This window comes from Salvelinus alpinus, chromosome 8 (assembly GCF_045679555.1).
Source record: "Salvelinus alpinus chromosome 8, SLU_Salpinus.1, whole genome shotgun sequence".
NCBI lineage: Eukaryota > Metazoa > Chordata > Actinopteri > Salmoniformes > Salmonidae > Salvelinus > Salvelinus alpinus.
The window spans coordinates 83,312,997-83,339,502 of NC_092093.1; the positions used below are offsets into that span (position 1 = coordinate 83,312,997).

Here is a 26,506-nt window from a genome sequence, read left to right on the forward strand (position 1 = left end):
AGAATGCTGTTCATGGACTACAGCTCAACTTTCAACACAGTCCCCTCCAAGCTCATCTTCCTGACGGGCCGGCCCCAGGTGGTGAGGGTAGGAAACAACACCTCTGCCACGCTGACCCTCAACAAGGGGACCCCTCAGGGGTGTGTGCTTAGTCCCCTCTTGTACTCCCTGTTAACCCACGACTGCGTGGCCATGCGCGACTCCAACACCATCATCAAGTTTGCTGATGACATGACGGTGGTAGGCCTGGTCACAGATGGCGATGAGACAGCCTACAGGGAGGAGGTCAGAGACGTAGCAGTGTGGTGCCAGGAGAACAACCTCTCCCTCAATGTCAGTAAGACCAAGAAGCTGATCGTGGACCTCAGGAGATAGAGGGGAGAGCACGCCCCCATCCACAACAACGGGGCTGTAGTGGAGTGAGTCGAGAGCTTCAAGTTCCTTGGCGTGCACATCGCTAAGGATTTAACATGTTCCATACACACACGCACATTGACTCTGTACCGGTACCCCCTGTATATAGCCTCACTATTGTTAATTTACTGCTGCTCCTTTATTATTTTTTACTTTTATTTTGTAATTTTTTGGAGGGGTTGGATATTTTTCTTAAAACTGCTTTGTTGGTTAAGGGCGTGTAAGTAAGCATTTCACTGTTGTATACCTGTTGTATTCAATGCATGTGACAAATACAATTTGATTTGAAGAGGGCACAAAAGATTTGATTCTCAAAAATTTCTACAATTGCACCATCGAGAGCATCTTGACTGGCTGCATCACCACTTGGTATGGCAAATGCACCGCCCTCGACAGCAAAGCACCACAGCGGGTGATGCGGACAGCCCAGTACGTCACAAAGCGTGCATTGCTGTCTCTCATTGTTAGTCTTTCTTCTAAAAGTTTTCTCTCCCCTCTCCTCTCTGCTTCCATCTCCTCTCCTCCCCATCCCGCTTCCCTCTCCTCCTCCCCTCCTCAAGCCTCTCAGTAAGTACCCACCTCTGATCAACGACATCTCCTTCTGGCTACCGGCCGAGGGCTACACAGAGAACGACTTCTACGACCTGGTTAGAAGCATCGGAGGAGACCTGGTGGAGAAGGTCGCCCTGGTTGACCAGTTCACGCATCCAAAGTAAGACTCCATGTTCTTCACAAGACAAAGAGCTGTAGGACTCAACACATTGTTTCCTAGTGCTAGCACGCCTGGGTCGTATTCATTCGTGCACACTAGCAAAATGTTTTGTAATGGAAAACAAAAACAAGTGTTCCTTGTCCGTTTACAAGTTTCAGTCCGTTAATACGACACTGGTTAATCTTAAGTTTTTCGCATTATTAACTAGCACGTCTGATTTTAACTACCTGACTTACACCTGATTCAAGTGCTTGATGATTAGTTGAATCAGGTGGTACCACACATTCAAAGTAAGACAACATGCCCTCAAGAAGATATAGCAGTGGTACTCAAACGGCATACCTGGGGTGCCACGACTGAACAACGATGGGCATGTTGCCACTCACTCTGATAAGGGCATTACAACCGAAAAGTTGGTATGTGACTTTCATTTAATTGTTCACCGAATTGCTACCACCATAATCAGGTTTTCAGTTTCCAACCCCCCCCTCCCCCCCAGACAATTGACCCCTCCCCTCATGCCCCCCTGAAAAATGTGCTTGTCGTGAGAGACAACAACAAAAAACTTAACACTGGGTGTAACAATGCTGTGACTCTACATGCATTACATATTAGCTCAAATGTAACTAACAGGTTAAACAATTTACTGGCTAATGATAATGATATAACGATGTGGTGGATGCTCTTCATTTGGTTTGTACGGTCTTGTTTGCTATTAGGGGTGAGGTAAGATCTATTCCACTGCTTGACAAATGGGCTCGGAGAGAAAAGGTTAAGCGACGCTCGATTCATCAGAGGGGCTCGGGATTGGATTGTTTGGTGTTTGATAGCGGATATGTCCCATAGCGTCTAGCTGATCTTTTCTACCCTGACAGCTCCTTATTATGCAAGATAATGGAGCCCGACTGAGCCGAGTGCTGTTTGCTCCGTTGATTGGAGCCCTTAGTCTAATGACAAGGAAGGACCAAGGGTCAATGTTTGTTAATGGCACATCTTCATTTGACCCGATTCACATCGGCGACATGAGGCTCGCTCTGTTGGTTTTGCACTCACGCACACACCTACTCCCTGTTTCTCTCTCTGTCTCTCTCTCTCTCCATTTCTATCTCTTTCTGTCATACACACATTACATTATCTTTCTCTCTGTCACACACACGCACACACACACACACACACACAATTAACAAACAGAACCTTTTGGACTAATCCCAGCGCTGACAGGAACAAACAGGAATGGCCCAGTGACAGATCAGTCACAGAGACTGATTGGCTTTGCCGTAGCTAATAGATTACTACCTCCATCGCATTACTATCAAGGATTTAGAGTTGCAGACAGTGTGTGTCGATACGTTTCAGTAACAAGTTTCTAGTAGGGCATTGCCTTACATTTGCAATTTACATCAACCTGAAAACACAGGATGGATGAAAGCAACATGGCGGATGTCTTTGCTTCACCAATCCACCCCTTTCACAAGTCAGTGCAGCTCAAGGAAAGGAGACGAGGAGAGGAAGTCACTTTATTCCTTATTGATATTCACCCTTGAGGGACCCTCCCTCTCTGTAGTGACAAAGCTGTTTCCTTTTCCCCCACTAACCTGTTCTTAGCGTTCACCCCTGAGTCTCAGCCTTGACGTCTAATTTTTAAATATAGGACGTAAAGGGCAGGCAGTGGACACAGCTTGGCGCAGGACTTATGCCCTCTCCGCATCCTAGTGGTTTACCGAACAGAGAGTGTGTGTGTAGTGTGTTTAATGGTGAAAAAAGGGGCCCGCAGTGCGTAAAAATGCCTGTGCGCATTAATCTCTGTCCCTGCTTTCAATCTTTTTTTAAATAGCGACCTTTTCCCTACCCTTCGTTAGGGCTAACGTGTGTGTGTGTGTGTGTGTGTGTGTGTGTGTGTGTGTGTGTGTGTGTGTGTGTGTGTGTGTGTGTGTGTGTGTGTGTGTGTGTGTGTGTGTGTGTGTGTGTGTGTGTGTGTGTGTGTGTGTGTGTGTGTGTGTGTGTTTACTGTGAATGCGAGAAAGAACAGTATCACAATTGGCTGATTCACAATATGTAAATGTTGTATGTCTGTCTTTTTAGGTGTATGTCTTTAAGGGTGTGTGTTTTTGTGAATTTGAGATAGCATATTGTGACAATGAATGTCCTCAAAGTCATGAGCATTTTGGGATCATTTGTGCCGCAGGTTCACCAGAGACCCTTTTTTTACCCAGAGAGGGATGAGCTGAGGTGGGCCGAGCTCACATTGTTACGCAGCCTCCCTCAGACAACAAACTTTACGATTACTGCCGCGGGATATCAAGCTCCATTCAATCCCCAGCTACGTTACAGACTGTCCTCCCTGCAAATGCCACTTTTATGAACAAGATGGCTGACAATTTTTTTTTTTTTCTTTTTTTTTTTTGCTTAGCATCAACGCTGACTCATGGAATTGGGCAAGCTGCTCCTGATGAGGGCGGGCGGGCGACCGTACCCTTCTGTCTCTGTCTGTACGCCATTTATATATAACCTGCGCAAGCAGGGAGGAGTATTCTGAGACTTGTGTTTCCTCCTTGATGTACACCGTGTCCTGTGAAAAGCGGGCACGGCGCCACCGATCAAGAATTTTGGACATTTACATTTGAGTAATTTAGCAGGCAGAGCAACTTACAATCGGTGAAATCGACTAAAGTCGGTGAAATCACAGTCATTGTAGTGCAACATGTATTGTTATTGTTACGTGGTACTTAGTTCGGGTTACTTCTGTGCTGTAATTGTAATACCTGTTACACTCTACTTACAAAAGCAATTACACGGCAATAAGAATACTGTGAAGTAAAGTGTGACTCGTAACAATCGGTTACAATTTGATCACTTTCCGCAGGGTCGACAGAAAGAGGACGCGATCACATGGTCTTATGTGAAGTTAATGCGATAACGTGACAACATGTAAAAGCAACGTGTGAAAACGTGAAACTGCGCGTGAAAGCGTTTTGAGCACGTGAAAACACGAATGCTAAATGTCAACATTGTCATACCAGAAACTACACGTGACAACATTGGAACGTAATTCACGAGTAGAACTGCAAGTTCGATTTTCACGTGAGTAATGTTACTCCTGAATCACAATGATAAATATAATTGTTTTTCTTGAGTGTATTTTTAACCAAGCTGAGATTTTACTTTCAAGTCCACAAACATGGTGTCGTAGTAGGAAGATCAGAATGCCGTGAACCAAGAGGTTGTGAGTTCAAATCCCAAGTGAGAACATTGAATATAATAACTGAATATAATAACTGTATATACAGTGGCAAGAAAAAATATGTGAACCTTTTTGAATTACCTGGATTTCTGCATTAATTGGTCATCAAATGTGATCTGATCTTCATCTAAGTCACAACAATAGACAAACATAGTGTGCTTAAACTAATAACACACAAATTATTGTATTTTTCTTGTCTATATTGAAAACATAATTTAAACATTCACAGTGTAGGTTGGAAAAAGTATGTGAACCACTAGGCTAATGACTTCCCAAAAGCTAATTGGAGTCAGGACTCAGGTAACCTGGAGTCCAAACAATGAGACGAGATTGGAGATGTTAGTTAGAGCTGCCTTTTTGGCTAAAAAACGTACCCATTTGAAACTGCCTATTTCTCAGCCCCCGAAACTAGAATATGCATATAATTGTCAGATTAGGATAGAAAACACTGAAGTTTCCAAAACTGTAAAAATGTTGTCTGTGAGTTAAACAGAACTGATATTGCAGGCTAAAACCTGAGGAAAATCCAATCAGGAAGTGCCCCTGTTCTTGAAACCTCTCTGTTCCTATGCATCCCTATTGCCCATATAAAGGGATATCAACCAGACTTCTTTTTCTATGGCTTCCCTAAGGTGTCAACAGCCTTTAGACATAGTTTCAGGCTTTTATTTTGAAGAATGAGTGTGAACGACCACATTGCGTAAGTGGATAGGTGGGGTCTCTCAGAGTGAGTTGTGCGCAAAAGGGAAAGGCAGCCATTGTTACTCCTGGTCCTAGTGAAAAGCCAACTGTCCCGGTTGATATATTATCGAATAGATATTTGAAAAACACCCTGAGGATGGATTATAAAAAACGTTTGACATGTTTCTGTGGACATTATGGATATAATTTGGAATTTTTATCGGCGTTGTCGTGACCGCTATTTCCGGTGGATTCCTGGGCATAACGGATCAAACTAACGGAGGTATTTGGATATAATAAATATCTTTATGGGACAAAAGGAACATTTGTTGTCTAACTGGGAGTCTCGTGAGTGAAAACATCCGAAGATCATCAAAGGTAAACGATTAATTTGATTGCTTTTCTGATTTTCGTGACCAAGTTACCTGATGCTAGGTGTACTTATTGTTTTGTCGAGCGATCGATAAACTTACACAAACGCTTGTATTGCTTTCGCTGTAAAGCATAATTTCAAAATCTGAGACGACAGATGGATTAACAAAAGGCTAAGCTGTGTTTTGCAATATTGCACTTGTGATTTCTTGAATATGAATATTTTCTAGTAATATTATTTACCTGTGGCGCTATGCTACGCTATGCTAGTCAGCGTTTCTGATGACAATTATCCCGGATCCGGGATGGGTGGTTCAGAAAGGTTAATGTTCATCAGTCCACAGTAAGACAAATTGTCTATAAATGGAGAAAGTTCAGCACTGTTGCTACTCTCCCAAGGATTGGCCATCCTGCAAAGATGACTACAAGAGCACAGCCCAGAATGCTCAATGAGGTTAAGAAGAATCCTTGAGTGTCAGCTAGAGACTTACAGAAATCTCTGGGATATGCTAACATCTCTGTTGACAAGTCTACGATACGCAAAACACTAAACAAGAATAGTGATCATGGAAGGACACTATGGAAGAAGCCACCGCTGTCCAAAAAAACATTTGCTGCATGTCTGAAGCATGTCTGAAGCATGTCTCTGAATGTTCCACAGCGCTACTTGCAAAATATTCTGTGGACAGATTAATCTAAAGTTTAGTTGTTTGGAAGGAACACACAACACTATGTGTGGAGAAAAAAAAGCATAGCACACCAACATCAAAACCTCATCCCAACTGTGAAGTATGGTGGAGGGAGCATCATGGTTTGGGGCTGCTTTGCTGCCTCAGGGCCTGGACAGCTTGCTATCAATTCCCAAGTTTATCAAGACATTTTGCAGTAGAATGTAAGGCTATCTATCCACCAATTGAAGCTCAACAGAAGTTGGATGATGCAACAGGACAACGACACAAAACACAGAAGTAAATCAACAATGGCTTCAACAGAAGAAAATACGCCTTCTGGAGTGGCCCAGTCAGAGTTCGGAACCCGATTGGGATGCTGTGGCATGACTTCGAGAGCGGTTCACACCAGCCATCCCAAGAATATTGCTGAACTGAAACAGTTTTGTATAGAGGAATGGTCCAAAATTGACCGTTGTGCAGGTCTGATCCGCAACTACAGAAAACATTTGGTTGAGGTTATTGCTGCCAAAGGAGTGTCAACCAGTTATTAAATCCAAGGGTTCACATTATTTTTCCACCCTGCACTGGGAATGTTTACACAGTGTGTTCAATAAAGACATGAAAACGTATAATTGTTTGTGCGTTATTAGTTTAAGCAGACTGTGTTTGTCTATTGTTGTGACCTAGATGAAGATCACATCAAATTTGATGACCAATTTGTGCAGAAATCCAGGTAATTCAAAAGGGTTCACATACTTTTTCTTGACACTGTATAAACATACACAATGTAATAAATGATGTCAACGTGTGTAAAATATGTAGGTTCAACTGTGTGACCTTATGGGAAACGACAAATTTTTGTTTGCTGTGAAATCTCGTGAAAAATATCCACATGTGAAACTTTGTGTGATTTTCACATGTAAAATTGTGTGTTTTTTCCGTAAGGGCCTTGTCTTGGGATATTCCAATCAAGTGAAAGAGACTTTGTTATTTCTTTAAACAATCATCTTTATTCAATATCGATTAATTATTACAATAATGAGGCTGGTCGACACCACATACTATTAGTTCAATAATAATTGTTTACCAGATTTTTGATATTAATGGTTAACACATACTTTTTCTCGCAGCCTTTAAATGTCACGTCACTGCAGAAGCTCCTCCAGGAGATGTACAGAACCCGGCATTCAAACAAACCATTTAATCTTTCTCAAGATTTCGATGTGGCGAAATACAAGTTGCATTGGCGGAAATGTCACTACAAAGTGGAATCCTCAGCTCAAAGTCGAGAATGCCTTTGCGTCGTACTGTAGTCACACTGATACGTTTTACTGGCCTGCACTAGTATTCCTCGGACGTGGCGCTACAAATCAAAGCTGATAGGCCCTATAATGCAACACAAATCTGCATGTATTGGTCCGTAACGCTGTCAGATGTAATCGGGACGGATTCATTTGTAAAGTCAACTGTGCTGTCAATCAAGCAGCTTGGACAGAAAGGCAACGGCATGCGGGCAAGCGGGGAGGGAGGCGGGAAAGTTGTAACACTGAGCCCCGCGTCGATGATGTTGCGCTGCAGCAGAGGCTGTGTTACAACCTCTCAGAGAAGGCAGTAACCAGAATAATCCAAGTTAGTGAGTGGCACCGTCAGTTGGTAACATTGTATTAACATGTAGTTAGATAGTGACATCTTTGTAGTGACATGGTAATATAGTTTATCCGCTTAACTGTATTACCATGTCACTACAAAGGTGTTACTTTGTAACTAGAAGTATATGTTACAACTCTACAACCTTATGAAGGGGCAAGTTCCATTGATACCCCCCTTGCTGGTTTATATTTTCGAGAAGAGGCTGTTGTCTGGTCTCTGTGATGTACTGCATGCTCTTCTCACACAGGCATGCTTTCCATGTGAGACGTTCATGAGGAAGAGTGTGTACATCCCTGTGTATGTACTCTACAAAACCACCACAACACTGCTTGTTGTAAACTATAAATATGCGAGGTATTTTTTTTAAAAGCCACTGTCATAAAATGGCACCAAAATGCCCAATACAATTTGAAAAGCTTCTGCTGAATGTATAGTATATAGCAGTATAATACAGTACATATTAATATACTAGTATAGCACAGTACATGCTAGTGTATATAGTAGTATAGTGTATATAGTAGACCGGCCTTGTGTCCTCGGAGGCAAACGTTAACACTGTCTGACCTGAAGCCCATCTCACCTCCACCACACCTGGCCTGACCCCTCAGTCTGTCCCTCACAAGGCCCACGCATCTCCCCTCTCAGCTTAGGCAGAATAGGGAGCACCCGGCCGCCATCTTTTGGATCAAATTAACAATTTACTGCTGGCACGCGCAGGAAGAAAGAAACAGATGGGGAGAGGGGGAGGAAGGTGAGATATGTAGACAACAGGAACATGGAGGAAGTGTGTGTGTGTGTGTGTGTGTGTGTGTGTGTGTGTGTGTGTGTGTGTGTGTGTGTGTGTGTGTGTGTGTGTGTGTGTGTGTGTGTGTGTGTGTGTGTGTGTGTGTGTGTGTGTGTGTGTGTGTGTGTGTGTGTGTGTGTGTGAGAGAGAGAGAGAGAGAGAGGAGTGCCATGCAGAGTGTTGTATCCCAGGATCAGTGAAACGTTTAGAGATAAATGGAGAGAGAGAGGTGTGTGTGCGTTTGACAAATGGCCGTCTTCGGCAGTGGGTTGCTGAAGAGAGCCAGACTTGTTAAAAATCAGCCTTCTTTGTTGGAAACCTCCCGGGATCTTTCCAGAAGGCGAAGCAGCAGGCTAATGCCGAGCACTGCCCCCGAGCCAGAGTAGAACAGGGAGAGAGCGAGAAAGACAGAGGCCAGGGAGGAAGATAGAGAGACGGGGGGGTGGGGGTTGTGTGTGCTAGAGAGAGAGAGAAGGAACTGGTAGAGAGGGTTAAAATTCTAGGGTGGGAGAGAGAAGGGGATAACAGAGAGAGGGAGATGTTTGGCAGGGAGATGGGGGGTATCCTGGGAGCGACAGTATAGAGTGATAGAAGGGAGCTGGCAGAGGGAGAGAGACAAGGGAAGAAGAGAGAGTGGACTGAGTTTAATGGAGCTACTGCAGGAAACGCCTTTGAATAATGTATTGTTGTTTAATATGCACACTTCAATATGGTACAGTGCATTACCCTATATCACACATGATTTGTCACTCACAAATGTAAGATGTTAGAAAATAATATGCATATAGAATGCATATTACAGTTCTATTGCGGATGGTATAGTGTTTGCCAAAACACATGCTGTAACAATGTGTATTATCCAGGTAGTTCCAGGTAGATTCGGTGAAAAAAAGATATGTAAAAGGGAAATTTCATTTGCCGTCAAATGATCTGTCAGGTATAACACTTAATTTACATAACATTACATTTATCAGATTTTTAGGAATCTGAAATCATTTTAGGCGGATCAATATGAAATGAATGTTCCACATTTGAAAATCATTAAAAGGATAGAAGACAATCCTTGTCTCCATTCTCTTCTGTACATAATAGAATCCCAGCGTCTTTATGATATCCCATTTGTACACAGTATTCCAAGTTATTAGGTATTTTTTAGCTCACAGCATTAGTGCACAGTGCACCGTATTCCTCAGTTTGCTAACAAGCAGTGCTTTATGGCATTAGCCGGCTGAAGTGAGCATAATGGGAGCTCGGCCAGATTTATGCTGTAGGTGCTGCCAAGCAGCCTGGAGCAGCTGGGTAATGTGGGTGTAATTGAGAGTGGGGGTAACGGGGGAAGAGCCCCTCAGGCTGACAGGTCTGCCACAATGCACTGCACTGTTTTGGTGCCATGCAGGCTTTTCCAGTATAGTGTTGTGCCTCCTGACATATTGTAGGTGAGCCTACAGTTGCAATACACTGTAATAGTGACCCTTTGACAGGCGAAGAGAAAGAGGTGGTGCACTGTAAATCCTCATAGTAGGTTTTCTCTCTACAGGCATGCTATTCTATGATCAGTTTGATATGTGTGGCAGGGTGCCATTTAGTCAGCATAACCAATAAACCAGTTCATTTGCTATGGTTCTTGCCCTTGTTTGGTTAAGTTAAGGCTGGTTTAATTTCCTCTGGTGGTGCTCAGGCATCCTCAGTTAACCGCTGCAGACACAGGTGAGCTTTTTCCCCCGCAGACAGCTTCAGGTTGATTTTCAACAGTAAGCACCATTCTGTCAGGGTGGGAGGCTTCAAATGGAGCTGTCAATTTGGAGAAAGAAAGAGAGAGACGGGGAAGGAGAGCGAGAGAGGGATTGGGGGAGAGAGAAAGAGAACTTGGAAAGAGAGCAGTCTGGAGTTTCAGCCTGTCATAACCGCCGTTCGTCAACGTTACACCTAAGCAGTGTTGATTAGGAACGTCCGACCCATTGGTTGAGCGACACCGCTCCACTCAAGCTGGCAGAGTCCCGGCCGTCTTTGACTAAGAGCAGACGGTCGGACAGTTCCCCCGAGATCCTTTAGATGACCGACACTCATCAATTATTGCTGCCTCTACACTGTCCCCTCTTATTACTTCATCAAGATACTGACCAATTCATCAAACCCCCACAAGCCCCCGAGCTGTCATAAAGAATACGGACAAGAAATCTCTGTCTACAGCCTCAGGGACAGATGTCAACCATTTTGAAAGATGCCATTTGTTTGGAAAGTCATGCGTACCGCGGAACAACCACCTCCTCCTAAACACAGCGAGGGCCGGTGCTTCTTGTCCTTGGTCCAGCATTTATGAATCATCCCATTCCCATCGCCAACAGTTCATGTAAAGTTATTTTTATGATGAAGACCACAGTTGGACGAGAGCCCCCTTGAAATGCTTGCGGGTGAATCACTGCTCTTGGTGCCGAGTCGCAGTCTTTAGTAGTGGAACTCTGAGAGTTTAGCCGTGGCGATTTATCCCCTGGTGAAGTACTGTGCCGTCTGATGAAAACCGGTGCTTCTCCATGTAGCATGCCAAAGAGCTCGTCAACCGCAAGTCCTCGCTTTTGCTCTCTCGCTGGCCGCCAGTTGCCGCCACTCTCCTGGCTTACACATTTAACGAACGAGGGAAATGATTTGTTCTCCAGCCACATGGGTCAATGAAATGGCAGTGCCAGGCTTAAAAATATGACTGTTGACTAGGCATGTTGCCCAATAAAAAACACTTTTGGATTTCTAGTGGAACTCCCCATGAAAGGAACAATGAACACGGCAGGACAGTGAGATGGTTCCAAGACATGGGCAGGCAAAAGGATAGGGAATGGTATAGGGAAACTGACTTAGGGACCGACAACCGAATGAACAAAATCTGACAGAGAAAAATCTGAAGTAATCTTAGTCTCAGACAGGGGTACTATTTGTTTACCTTGACTGAAGCCTGAATCTACATGATTGCATATATTTGGGTTATTGTCTATACACAGTTAGCAGGTACCCCCCCCCCCCCCCCCCCCCCCCGAAATATTTTTTATTTATTTGTATGTCAAGTGCCTTACACACAGGAAATCGAGCGCAAACCTTGACAAATAGCACGGAAATCAAATCAATGGTTGACACAGACGCAAAAGAGATTCACATCTGCATTGCTTGCTGCTTGGGGTTTTAGGCTGGGTTTCTGTATGAGCACTTTGTGACATCTGCTGATGTAAAAAGGGCTTTATAAAGACATTTGGTTTGATTCACTGGGTTAGCGGCACAATCCAAGGGAGGTATCGACAGAATTGTTCCATAATTCTAGTGTTTGCTAATTAGCAGAAGATGCTGTTGGGTGATGTGTACGGGGAGTAAATGGGGCCTCTGTAATTAGTTTTGGGTCCTGGAAGAGGATAGATGGGAGCAATCTACAGCCACCACCCGCCACATTTTACTCTAAAGGCATTTCTTCATCCTTTACTTTCGACTTTTATCCTATCGGCCATTATCCTCGTCCCCGTGAAATAACTCCGCGAGGGAAGCGCTTCTATTAGGTATTTTTCATTTCTTCTCTATTTTATTTTTTGTCATGACTCGTTCAACGAGTTATTCAACAAGTTATTCCTTACTACACAAGGACTTCTCGCTTAGCTTGCTTCTAAGAAATGAAGTGGGGCCTTGTTTCGATGTGTCACGGTGGAGAACTTCAGTCAGGTTAGGAGAGAAGGAGGGAGAGGGCCAGAGCCTACTGGATCAATGCAGTAATTAGAGCAGTGGCAAGACAGGCAAGCGAGAGGCCAGGCTGGAATATCTCTTTCCTTCTCCCCTGAGGGATCATGGAAGGATCTTTTCAAATGCAGGACTTGTGATTGTGTGCGTGTATGTATTTGTGACTTTGTGTATTGATATCTTTGGTTTATCATCAACCACAAGGATCTTAGTGTGTTTGAGAAGCTGTATTGAAATGGAAAACCAAAAAGTGTTGCATTTGGCCCCATCTTTCTGGGGTTGCAGGTAACCAATTGAATATTGGGTTTAGCAGTAACCGAGAGCACGTAAGTGAGCGGCTGTTTTGAAACCGTCACGTTAGTGCTCATGGGTTGCTAGTCAACAAGAGTAATGACATCTACAGGTCAGTCTTCCTGGTTGAATTTGGCACTTGCGGTTTCAGTGCTAGCCAGTGGCTGGTCGTCTAGGAGGCTTATGTAGCCAGCAGAAGGTCAAGTTAAATGTCACTCTTTACTCTGCTCTTATAAACAGAGGGCTATGGGGGCCGCCTCGCCCTCTCCACATCAGAGAAAACAAAACCGACTACGGGATAACCCTGCTTAGCAATCATCTTTACAAACAACACTCCCAGACGTGTGCACACACACACACACACACACACACACACACACACACACACACACACACACACACACACACACACACACACACACATACACAGTTCCACAGCTGTCCCCTCGACCTTACAGCCTCTGAAGACAGTGAGCTGAATAAACCCATCACTGTCCACTGCCTTGTAAAGCAGTCTACTGTCCAGAGGCCAAAGATCACATCATGAGTGCCAGTTCTATAGCAGTAGAGGAGAAGAGAAAGAGGGAGAGGGGAGGGGAAGGGAAGAGAGGAGGGGAAAGCAGGCGACAGGCGTAGGGAGGGGGAGAGAACAGTTGAGACGAGGAGGGGAGCAGGGAGGAGAGGACAGGAAGGGAGAGCAGTCGAGTGGAGAGGAAAGGGGGAGAGCACAAGGTAATTACTCCATTACATGAAAGAGACCTATGTCTATGCCAGTTCAATGGGTAATTACTTCATTACATGAAAGAGACCTATGTCTATGCCAGTTCAATTACAGAGTGGGACAGAGAGATGGTTAGAGAGAACTCTATAAGAAACTCAAAGGTCACAGCTAATGTGTGGGAGATAAGGAATAAATGGAGGAGAGGATGATGGACAGGAAGAGGAGATTAATTCATACACTTTGTCCCCACACACACTTTCTTCCCACATACAAACGTGTTTCCAATAAAGATGGAGCAGAATAAACCAAATATCAGAAGAGGTGAAAGATACTAAGAACCGGAGGTGTATAGCAGTGTTTTTCACAAGTAGTCAGTCTAATAGAAAAAGTAGCCAGCCAGGCGCCCCCGGGTTCGACATCTTTTGCTGAAAGAGCTTTATTTTGGTGGCGTCTGGTACATTCTAATGCCTTGATCCCATCTGAAATACACAGCAAATTATTCAATATTTCCCTCCCAGATTGGAAAAATGTGTTGTGGTATTGTGTAGAAAGACATTAAATTACAATTTAAATTACTGAAAATGTATGAATTCCGTGTATTGTTGATTGTTTTGGATTTTGTGTTGATCTAAGCCTACAGTGAGGGGGAAAAAGTATTTGATCCCCTGCTGATTTTGTACGTTTGCCCACTGACAAAGAAATGATCAGTCTATCATTTTAATGGTAGGTTTATTTGAACAGTGAGAGACAGAATAACAACAAAAAAATCCAGAAAAACGCATGTCAAAAATGTTATAAATTGATTGGCATTTTAATGAGGGAAATAAGTATTTGACCCCCTCTCAATCAGAAAGATTTCTGGCTCGCAGAGTTTGATTGCTTCTGTGGACAGGTGTCTTTTATACAGGTAACGAGCTGAGATTAGGAGCACACTCTTAAAGGGAGTGCTCCTAATCTCAGTTTGTTACCTGTATAAAAGACACCTGTCCACAGAAGCAATCAATCATTCAGATTCCAAACTCTCCACCATGGCCAAGACCAAAGAGCTCTCCAAGGATGTCAGGGACCAGATTGTAGACCTACACAAGGCTGGAATGGGCTACAACACCATCGCCAAGCAGCTTGGTAAGAAGGTGACAACAGTTGGTGCGATTATTCGCAAATGGAAGAAACACAAAAGAACTGTCAATCTCCCTCGGCCTGGGGCTCCATGCAAGATCTCACCTCGTGGAGTTGCAATGATCATGAGAACGGTAAGGAATCAGCCCAGAACTACACGGGAGGATCTTGTCAATGATCTCAAGGCAGCTGGGACCATAGTCACCAAGAAAACAATTGGTAACACACTACGCCGTGAAGGACTGAAATCCTGCAGCGCCCGCAAGGTCCCCCTGCTCAAGAAAGCACATATACATGACTGTCTGAAGTTTGCCAATGAACATCTGAATGATTCAGAGGACAACTGGGTGAAAGTGTTGTGGTCAGATGAGACCAAAATTGAGCTCTTTGGCATCAACTCAACTCGCCGTGTTTGGAGGAGGAGGAATGCTGCCTATGACCCCAAGAACACCATCCCCACCGTCAAACATGGAGGTGGAAACATTATGCTTCGGGGGTGTTTTTCTGCTAAGGGGATAGGACAACTTCACCGCATCAAAGGGACGATGGACGGGGCCATGTACCGTCAAATCTTGGGTATTTGACAATGCTTAAATCACATCAGGAGACCATTTTTGAAGTTTGGAATAATTCAGAGAAATGTAGATGTTTTTGGTGTAGTTGCCCCTAATTCAAGTGTGCATCTACAGTAGCTACAAGCTGTTGTTTAGCAGTGTACATTAATGTGGATGCTACCATGATTACGGATCATTCTGAATACATTTTGAGTAATGATGAGTGAGAAAGTTAGAGGCATAAGCATACCTCCCCTGTTATTGTAATGGTGAGAGGTTAGCATGTCTCGGGTATGATATTTGTGCGTCTTTAACTTCATCACTTATCATTATTCACGATTAATTCAGGATTATCTGTAATCAAGGTAGTATCCACATTAATGTAGAAGTCTTTAGAATCATATTCTATTCTTATTTACAATAAAAGTGACTCCAGGGGCCTCCCGGGTGGCGCAGCGGTCTAAGGCACTGTATCGCAGTGCTTGAGACGTCACTACAGACCCGGGTTGGACCGGGAGACCCATGAGGCGGCGCACAATTGGCCCAGCATCGTCCGGGTTAGGGGAGGGTTTGGCCGCTCGGGATGTCCTTGTCCCGTCGAGCTCTAGCTACTCCTTGTGGCGGGCCGGGCGCATGCACGCTGACATGGTCGCCAGTTGTACAGTGCTTCCTCCCACACATTGGTGCGGCTGGCTTCCGGGTTAAGCGAGCAGTGTGTCAAGAAGCAGTGCGGCTTGGCAGGGTCGTGTTTCGGAGGACGCATGGCTCTTGACTGTCGCCTCTCCCAAGACTGTACGGGAGTTGCAGCAATAGGACAAGACTGTAACTACCAATTGGAGAGAAAAAAAGGGGATAAAAAATGTTAATAAATAAATATGTGACTGCAAAATGACACTACATTATTTGCCATTCATTTCTATTGGGCACAAAATAATCTGAAACACAACCAAAACAAACAGCAAATGCATCCAACAAGTTTGTAGAGTCACCAGCTTGATGTAGTCATTGCGTGCTACTTTTGACTACTTTAAAACAGATATAAGTGAATTTGTCCCACTTTTGGTTATGTACAAAAAAGTGCTTTCATTTCTAAACGGTTCACCGGGATGGATTAAAATACCCTCAAATGAAAGCTGGCAGTCTGTACTTTAACCTCGTAGTCATTGTGTCATTTGAAATCCAAAGTGCTAGAGTACAGAGCCAAAACAACAACAAATGTGTCAGTGACCCAATAGTTTTCTTAGGTCCAAAATAAGCCCATAGAAACGCATTAGGCTTATTTTGGACAGATTTTGGCGAGTGAAACCTTTCGTCTCGCTTTGCCTCTTCCTCTCTGCTGCGTTTCCCTGTCATCACTCGCTCTGTGACTGACCGGCGCCTATCCTATCACTAGGTCGTTAGAAGATGCATACTCATGTTCATTCTAGTAGGAGAGGGCTCGATGAACTAGCGAATTGAAACTTTAAAATGAAAAGTAGCCTAGTTAATATGAAGTGGAAAATGAGCTGGCTGAAAAATGAGTCTAACCAGCTGATTAGCCGACAGCCATTGCTAATGGAAAAGACTGTATAGAGGAGATGGAGCTCTTTTGCACCTATAGATTGAGAAATGAGGGGAAAGCCAGAGACAGACAGAAAGGAGATTAAAGTTACAGAAACGGGTCGGGATGAGTTCACAACATCATTTAGGCTTGCTGACGCTACATTGACTTTTTCAGCATTGGTATGTTCCTGTAACCATCGTCTTTCGCTCAGGGGGGCAATGGAGGGAGGTGTGTGTGTGTGTGTGTGTGTGTGTGCGTGCGTGCATGCATGTGTTTGTTGGGGGGATACCTCGCTGACAGATTGATTGCACCGTGATTTGGGCTTTTCTCTCACTCAATCACTCGGTGACAGGGGTGCATTGTCTCGTACCTGTTATCATTTAGCAGTCTCTGGCTTTCATTAAGGAGGATTTTGATTCATTATGGAGAATTGTTTGTAAGCTAGATCTGGACGGAGAAAGCAATTTGCAAAGGAAAACATGGGCGCGCACCTGATTGTCCTCAGCCCCCAAACTAAACAAGCGAGTAATACACGCAGGAAATGCAAATTCCCGTTATAGGATCTTTTTGTGATACACCACACTGGAGCAAACTTTCATTGTAATTGAAAAAAGCAATTTCCTATTCAAATGTGAATTCTCAATAGTGCTTGGGAGAGTTCTATTTATGTCCCCTGAAGGCAGCCAATGAAAAACATGCCAGCAACACAATAGACACAACTTTTTTTAAGGTATAGTTCATGTATATTGTTTTAGCTTTAATTGTTTTTAACCGATAACAAGCTAACAAACTTAAAAGTCATTTGAATGAAACAACACTCTAGGTCGGAAATGAGCTCTAACTTCAAAAAGTGAACAATCCATTTAATACACAACCAAAATCAGTACTTTCACTTGATACAGTTGTGCTGCCTGTTGCCCTTGGGGCCCCTGTACTCCTTTTAGCAAATGTTATCTGCGATTATAACACTTTCTATGAAGTGCATTTAGATCCCATTTACATCCCATTTTTTTTAGAACAGCCCCATCGCTTCTTCTGTTGGCCTTCGTCAGTGCATACAGGTAGCAGAGGATTATAAAACGTGTTGTGAGCATGCAATACAGTTTATGGCTCCTCATAACAGCTCATAGCCCCTCTGGGCGCAAACAGTCAGCTAACCGAGACGCCAGTGCCACTGAGCCACAGGGGTGTGCGTGTGTGTAAATAGGAACCACTACTGCGGACCCACCCGTCTCCAAGCCCCATAACTCTCCGAAAGCTAGCAGTACAACTGCTGACACTGTCTTGAATGTTTTGTTGTGTAGCTTTCACTGTAAGCTGATCTATATTGGTTTGTGAAGCAGTGGCTAAGGAGTATGGAGATAATAGAAATGGTAATATCTCAATGATGGATATTGGACCACGACTCCCTTCTCAATGGAGATGTCGGTTTGAGGCTCGGGAGAGGCAGGCAATGAAAACCAATCGCTTTGTCCTACCAGATAGCACGTAATGGATTTGTGTGGAGGCTTGAGTGCAGGATACATGCAACAAGAACAAAAAAAACTAAGCCCCACTTTGGTATCTGCTTTGTGTTTCCTTCTCCGAACCTGCTGCTTCCCAGTTCCAGGACCCAAGTCCTTTTAGCACAGATCTATTTTTGAATAGGCGCTCTAATGCACAATGTAGATGAACTTAACCCAGCATTAAAGCTATTGATTACCTCCTCCCAAGTAGCCATCCACAGCATAACATGCTCAGATTACCCGGGCGCTCGCGGAAGAAGCGTTTGAATTAATTTCATTGTGGAGAGAGAGGTGTGGCCGTGGACTTGTAACAATGTGGACATAAGCGGGAAGACGATACCCTTTCCATTTTACAGTAACGACGAGGCCGTCTTTGTGGCAATAAGGTTGCGTGCAGGCAACGGGGCTGATGGTAAAGAGGGGCCGCACCCCTCTTAAGCCTCCCTTAGCTCTTCTACCACACCCACACCCTCTCTGTAAACCCTATCGACCACCTCCGTGCCCCCCAGACTCCTCTTATAATTAGAGAGAGATGCCTCACTCCAGGGCATATGATGACGAGCAAGGAGGATAGCTTGTTTGCTTCTAATTGCATTTGCAGAATGTTTGTCAGAGTTAAGTGATTATAAAGGCCGGAACCCTTTGACACACCATGCTTGTCTGTTGGTTTGCTGTAATGGACTTTTCCTCGGTCTTCTGCAATACAAGTGGTGATGGATAAGTGTTGTACAAGCGGCTTTGATATTTGGGGAATGTTGGCCTGCTAAGGGGCATTAAAGGGCATAAGGCACGTGTTGTACCAGTATTTCAGATCTGCTGACATTTTCAGTCACTGCTTAGTTTCTAAGCAAGGATGCTAGCTTGGTACTATCCTACCACATTTAACCTGCAGAAAGTTTGAAAAATGTTCTGTTCTAACAAAAAGTATAACCTCTATGTCCACTGCCATTTCTAGAAAATCCATATCACAGAACAATTATTACAGAGGTGAAACACCAACACCTGTGAACATTTTATCCACTTGTGAGCAGTGTCATGGCTTGTATTATCATTGGGCAATTAATCAGCTCGGAGAACTGGAACTAGCCTATCGTTTCGTTACAAATTGAACCGAAATCCTAACAGATCAGCAGCTCGGCACTCTGGTGTGAATTTCCTCCTCAACACTTGATCTACGACTTTCTTTTCCGATAATGCCCCCTCTCCCCCAGATGATCCTCTTCCCAGTACACTGTAAGTACATGCTTGTGTCGTTATTACAGAGGGACAGTCGTTCTTATCCTTAGTCATCCTTATTTGTTATGCTGTACGCAACCTCACTTAGAATGTCAGACTGCAATGCTGTGACGCACTGTGACACTATTACCGTGTCAGTGATGCGTGTGCAGTCTGTGCACTGACACACACAGTACTTTACAAAGCCAAGTTCCGATTAGGGCACACTCAAGTTTCTCACTGGAGCCCAAACCAAGCTTGATCCATCCAGCCAACTATTTGCCCAAAGAGGAAAAGCTTCCACCGAGGGATGTAAAGTCAGCCACGTAACATTTGTAAATGTAATATTTAATATTACATTTGCAAACCAGGAAGACTGTGCAAACCAGATTTGACAGTCTTAAAGGGATATCTGAGTGAGACGGAGGAAGTTTTGCGTCTGCCATGTAAATGTGAAGACTTGATTGATGGTTCATCTTGCCATAACAGGATAGATTGCGGCTGAGGAGTTTAGTTGACCCTTGGCTCTCCATGAGAGTAGGCCTGTGTTTTTAGAATGTCACAAGACATTACCAATAGTGGACTGATTTATGGTTAAAGTCATTGGCGCACTCAAAATTACAGTCAGATGTAGAATGCTTCTTTATGCTTCTGTGGCCGCCAGTACCAGGCCTTATCCACGGCCTCGGAGACTGTTAAACGTTTCAGACCGTGCAGTCCCGGTGCCCCATGCTGTCTCCCCCAGGGCACTAGGTAGTGGAAAGTGCAGCATAAATGTGCTACTCTGGCTCACTAATTAGCAAGAGCTTGGGTTTCTGGACTTCTGCATTGGCAAGAGGCCAGGGTCAGGCTGGGTAGATACCTGGCTTTAGGCATATCTCTGTATGCAGTGCTACTGTAGTAGCCATCTTGTATTTTGAAGCTACCTCATCAGCCACTATTTAGATATTGATCATCTCTGGCCAAGTGGTACTGTAGGAAATGAACACCGGTTCAATTTACATTAGACATGATGGCTGTCTTTTTACCCCACTTCTTCCTAAAAAAAAATGTTTTTAAGACTTAACCTGTACTGGTAACTGAACTAGCATGATGCCTCGTGTTACATGCTTTACAGCTTGTGTGAGTATCTCTACTCTTGTATGAGTAGTTGTATCTCTCATCGTAAACAAATACGTGTGTGTCTGCGTCACCGCCGCAAACACACAGACTGGTTTTAATGAGAGTATGTACACTGTCCTCTGCTTGTTTGTGCTGTAGGCACCACTTTCATTACCTGGAAACGTATGGCCCTGTGAGATTAGAAGTAGGGTTGAATGGCGGGAACCCGGTTACCGAGGTTTACCGGGATTTACTGTCCAAAACCACTCCCTTATCCCAGGAAAAATAACTGCGAGAAACCGGTAAATTATAATAAATGATTTATATGAGAACAGCATGGCGTGAAATTGAACTGTTAAATGATTTGCAATGTCTAAATATGTCTTCTCTACGGCCTCTGCATGACGAATCAACGCACAGGGTGGGGACAGATAGCCCATCTCAGTATGGAGCTCAGTTCACAATGCATGTAGACCTATCTCATCATGGTAACTTTTTTTATTGTGACAGAGAGGCCTACATTTTCTGCAGCATAGCCTATGCTACAGTAATATAAAGACCCAAATGTGCGTCTAATTTACCCATCTCCATCTGGCATTCGGGGGTCACCTTGTGTTTTAATTGTAAAGATTTTTTTACCTTCTTATTGCTGCTGCAGAGTTTTAAAACCGCTTATCACTCAAATATCATTGCTTTAAATCAGTGCACGCACGAGCACTCCCTCGCAGCGAGCACTCTCTCGCAGTCTTTCTCTCGCCATCAACTCCATTCAAATTGCATTCAAAATAGATAATCCTGTTCTAGATTGATATATATATATCCCTGTATATAGATGTCCTAGGCTACCTGTTTCAGGTAATACTTTCAATGCAGTATTAGCCTTATATTTAGATAATTAATGATGGGTTACGCATAATGCACGTCTAAATTTTAGCCTCTGTCTCTTGCGCAATACGCAAGCGCATGTGCTCCACTGGCCTCTCCTTAAAAAATGCTCCTTAGCTCTTGGAGTCCCATGCAGGAAAAGCTAGAATAGAATAGCAGTTCTTATACCAATACAATATTCGAAGAGGGACGCTCTTTTTTGCTGAATGTTAAATGTTTTACAGCAGCCAATAGAGCTCCAGGGTAGTTTGAAAGAAGAGCAAACACGTGATGGCGGTAGGCTGTAAGTTATTTATTCAGACCCGTAACCATTCAATCTTCGTGAAGAGAAGTGAAAGCCTTCTGCATCTAATTCTAGTCCTATATTATCCAAGGATGTCATAAGAATGATTTAAGATCAGGACAACTGTTGAAAGTGAGGAAGGAATGAAGCAACAATAGAGAGAGAAAGAGGAGGTAGGCTAATAACATTAGGGGAAATATTATGAAAGGTATATATGGGGCAAAGACGAGACGTGTACATTTGGTGTCCGAAGGCCATTCATTTAACGTAAATAAATAAATATGTATAAATATAATATTAAATCACTCAACTCTTACCCTTCTTTTGACCCAGCAATATTTGTTGCAAACTATTAAATTAAGGGAGTTATTGAGGTCTAAAGTGTCAATGTCCTTCAGTGGTACTGTCCGGGTTAAAATTCTAATGACAAAAGTGTTTTTAAGATTTAGAAATTCATCCCAAAAATATAAATTAACACCCATGGCATAATTTTGTTAGGGTTTGCAACAATTTATAGAATAAAGGGCGACATACTGTATCACTTGAATAACTTTTGTCCGGACTTTTGCGCATCATCAATGTCATTCACTATATCAAATGTAAAAAGCCATTTTAAAGCATATACAGTGTGTGACATCACAAGGAAGACCCATTGAAGACCCTCTATCAATGTGATGTGGTGAGTAAATCTCTCTGAAATATTTGATGATTTCACCTTTTCACTCTAATTGTAACGGCTGTCGTCGGTGGAAGAAGGTGAGGACCAAGGTGCAGCGTGGTAAGTGTTCATGATGTTTAATAATCATCAAAACAGAACACTGAATAACAAAATAACAAAGAAACAACCGAAAACAGTTTTGTCTGGTGCAGACAGACAAAGACTGAAAATAACCACCTACAAAACCCAACAGAAAACAGGCTACCTAAATATGGTTCCCAATCAGAGACAATGACTAACACCTGCCTCTGATTGAGAACCATATCAGGCCAAACGAAAAACCCAACACAGAAACACAAAACATAGATAACCCACCCAACTCACGCCCTGACCATACTTAAACAAAGAAAATACAAAAGAACTATGGTCAGAACGTGACACTAATAACCTTTGTAACAAAAACGGATGTCCTTCAGTACAACACAGAAAACACACTTTTCGTGTTATTATTTTTAAAAAGCTATATTAAATATGAAAAGTAAGGATAATCTTTGTAGGTCAAGGTCATCACTTTATACAGGTGGCCAAGGAACTGCCTGTTAAATAGGTTTATGTATGAAATCCGTCCTTCAGTATCACGCTTTTGTCCTTCAGCACAACAAAAGTTTCATGTTAAACCACAGTGTCACCTGTTATGCTGAATGACAGTAGCTTTGTTATCCCATGTTTTCACTAGTTTACAACATTTAATCATGCAATTCATATTTACTTGTTGTATGAATACTGAGTATTATCATTTTAAACTATTTCATAGCATTTTAAGGTATTTCAAGGCACATTACCGTTATACTGTAGATGTCGTTGTCTAATAAGGAGAAGGCTGCAAGGCACAGACAAAAGATTAACGCAGATCCAGTTGCTATGGAGGAAAGACTAGCCAGAAGAAAATCAAGGTATTGTTTTCATGGTTTCATGCTACTGTTAGTTATACCAGTTTATATTATATTACACACACACACAATTATGGATTAAAAATGGATTATGAATTATATTAGTTAATAGCTGCTTCACATTTGGGGCAGTTTCTGAAAAAATTGAGACTGTACAAGTTTGAATTGAAGTAGTTTGATGGTCATTTTATGTAGCTATTTTGTGTAGTTATCTTGAAATTGCATTTGTGTACCTGCATTGAATAGGAATGTAGCAGTTAGAGTAACGATGCATCATTCCAACATTAACTATCATGTAATAATCGTTTAATAATGTAACTCAATGTGACAAAGTGTTGCCGCAGGCTCAAATTATAGCAAAGTTATTAGCAATGAAATAGTAACAAAACATGTTTGAGAGAGAAAGGGAGAGCACGGTGCCATTTCTCATGAGTTTCAAAGAGGTAACGTGGAGTTTTTCTGAAAAGTCCCACGGGAAAGATGCACCCGATGCGGTTGGTGGTTCCGTAAAATGTTGTGCAGATGAGTTTGTCAAAAAGGGCGGTGACCTCCAAGAGCCCAACGGAGCTCTACACCATGCTGGAGAAAACGCAGTCAAGCGTAAAGTACTTCTGGATTGCTGAGGATGAGATTAACTGATTTGATGAAGCAGTTCCAAATGAGTTGCCAGCTGTCAAAGGAACCTTAAAAATCCACCAGATCATCGCAAATGAACCTGGAAAGGTGTCTCGCTTCTGCTCCCGAGCACGCATCTCCCGTGAGTGCAATGCTCCAACAGAGGTGGACTTCCAGAACCACAATTTAGAAACTGAAGACCGCCTGTCCACGACAGTGAAACCACCAGAGGACTTAAAAGGAAAGTTCATAATCGTCAATTACGATTACCAGCCATTTATCAGCCAAGTTCTGAAGGTTGTGGGAGAGGAGATGGAAATCAGTTGCATACAACAAGCAGCTGAAATAAAAGAATTCATTTACATGGCCCCAAGTTAAGGACATCACATACTACTTCAAGTCTGTTGTTCAAGTAGTAATCTCCGAACCAGAGCCATTTACTACAAAATGAAGGAATTCAAAATTCTGCAACTCTGACTGGGAAAAGTTTACAGAGGTTTATTACTCCAAATTCCAAGTTACACACCAGGCTGCAGAATACTACATAGGCCTACACAAGAAAACGACATACACAAGCAATCTAAAAAGAAATCCATGTTTTAAAAATATTGAATGATGAGTTCAGTTTGAGAACGTTGATGAGTTCCATTTGATGTTCAGACAATGGATTTGGTTAATATTCTGATGTTCAGAATACAGAAAGGTTTTGTTTTGATGTTGGTGGAATTATTTTTTGATGCATTTTCTTTCAAATGCCTGAGAAATATATCCACTGTTTTTTTCAATGTTTTTGGAATGTTTTTTAATTAATGCTTTGTTTGAAATGTTCAATGCTGATTTAATCCTACGTGAATTATATTGTACCTCATGTACCTCAAACTATGTTGCATAGTAAAACCCATTTCTTTATGTGTGTGGCGTATGGGTCATTTCTCTATCTTGCTCTAGTATGGAAGCGATCTAAGTTCAGCTAGCCTGCACATTTTAAACATCTTATCCTGTTTTTTATAACTTAAAAAATAGCTAAAAGAAAAAGACTTATTGCTGCTACTAATAATAGTTCATAGGATCATTATTGTTATTGCTGAAGGAATCACATTTAATCAATATTTGTGGGCCGTAGTGATATGTGTCACGGCCATCGAAAGAAGAGGACCAAAGTGCAGCGTGGGGAGCGTACATTTTCTTTTATTTAGTCAAATGTCGCCAAGAAAACAAGAAATAACAAAAACGACCGTGAAGCTTAAGAGGGCTATAGTGCCACTAACAAAGTCAACTTCCCACAATGACAAAAGGGAAAAAGGCTGCCTAAGTATGATTCCCAATCAGAGACAACGATAGACAGCTGTCCCTGATTGAGAACCATACCCGGCCAACACATAGAAATACAAAAACATAGAAATCAGAACATAGAATGCCCACCCCAAATCACACCCTGACCAAACCAAATAGAGACATAAAAAGGCTCTCTAATGTAAGGGCGTGACAATGTGTGTCATTCAGGGTAAAAAAATATTGTCATACAGTATAACGCCAGCATTTTATTTGTTTTATTAACTCAGAGAGAGACAAAAACAAATCTCGAAGGATGAAGTGAAAGATATTTTCATAGATTTTTGCATTTTTTTTCAGTGTAAGGCTGGAAGTTTTGTAAAAAACCTTCAACAAATTTTATGTTGTACCTGTGACACATCATATTCAAAATAAAATAATGTCCTTTTTTCTGGGTAGTTATATTTCTGCCAGTCTAAGCATGGATATATAACCTTGTGATTATGAAAAATTGGCATAAAAAAACTGTTATACTGAATGACATTTTGCTAGGGTACATTCATATGAATCACAATAAAAATGATTGGCTTTATTCTTGAATATAACTAATATAAGGGCATAGGTGACACTCCAATGAACATTAAAAGTATTTTAGGGATTTGTAATTGCTGTTTTATTTTTTTGCTACTTTGAAAACCTTACATCTTTGACCCATATGCGTCAGCCTACTAATTATACAAATAGGCCCTATTATATTTCCAAATTAAAATCAATTTTGCTAGCCTATACTTGTAATTTTGTAGGCTGCATGTGCTGCATTAGAATCGCACGTTCTCTTCTGCTTCATCATGGTTGGAGCAATGTGCGTAATTCCAGTCCATATAATACAGTACAGTAATACAGTTCACACTCAAAAATATTACCTACTGGAACTAGTTTCATTTATTTATCCAAGAGAGCATATACTGTAGCTAGCTACATCTATGGGCTTGTATGTTTTTCTGTCATGCGTAATGTACAGTAACCTACTGTATATCATATGTATTGTATAACGGCACAATCATTTGGGCTTTTTTGGGCTTGGGCTCATGAAATGTCGTTAATGTATTTAAAATATGGCTCATCAGGCTCAGGTAGCATCAGGTTAGAATTTTCATGCTGATCAAAAGCTCTAATCAAATCCTGACATTTATACTCTTTATAATGCTTTTGAATGACACTTCTGGGAAATACCGGGTTACCTGGGAGAAAAGTGATTTATTCTTGGGATGGAACATTTGTAAAATACTGTGAAAATATTCAACCATTATTAGTGAGTCATGCCAGTCTAGCCAAATGAAATGATTGACCCGCTGGGTAATTTGGATACTGAAATTGTGGGCCGGATTGGAAAGCCTCAGTTTGATTGCTCTCTCGTCTGTTTATGCTAAAACCACTGGGGATATCATTGGGTTTACAAGCCCAAAAGCAATCACGGCTCCTCCAACACCCGGACTGTGAAAACCTGACCTCAATAACGGCACAGGGTCCACCCCTGTCTCGGCAATTGCCCATAAATCTA

The 26,506-nt window shown here is 42.5% G+C and overlaps 1 protein-coding gene across 1 annotated transcript in view; it reads left to right on the plus strand.

The window, feature by feature from the left end:
• The window catches only part of LOC139583771 (phenylalanine--tRNA ligase, mitochondrial-like), a 136,851-nt gene that overhangs the window by 86,687 nt on the left and 23,658 nt on the right, over window positions 1–26,506 (plus strand). Inside the window, exon 7 of the mRNA XM_071415218.1 lies at window positions 975–1,126. Within this exon, the coding sequence (XP_071271319.1) occupies window positions 975–1,126 (152 nt within the window). The remainder of the gene's footprint in view (window positions 1–974; window positions 1,127–26,506) is intronic.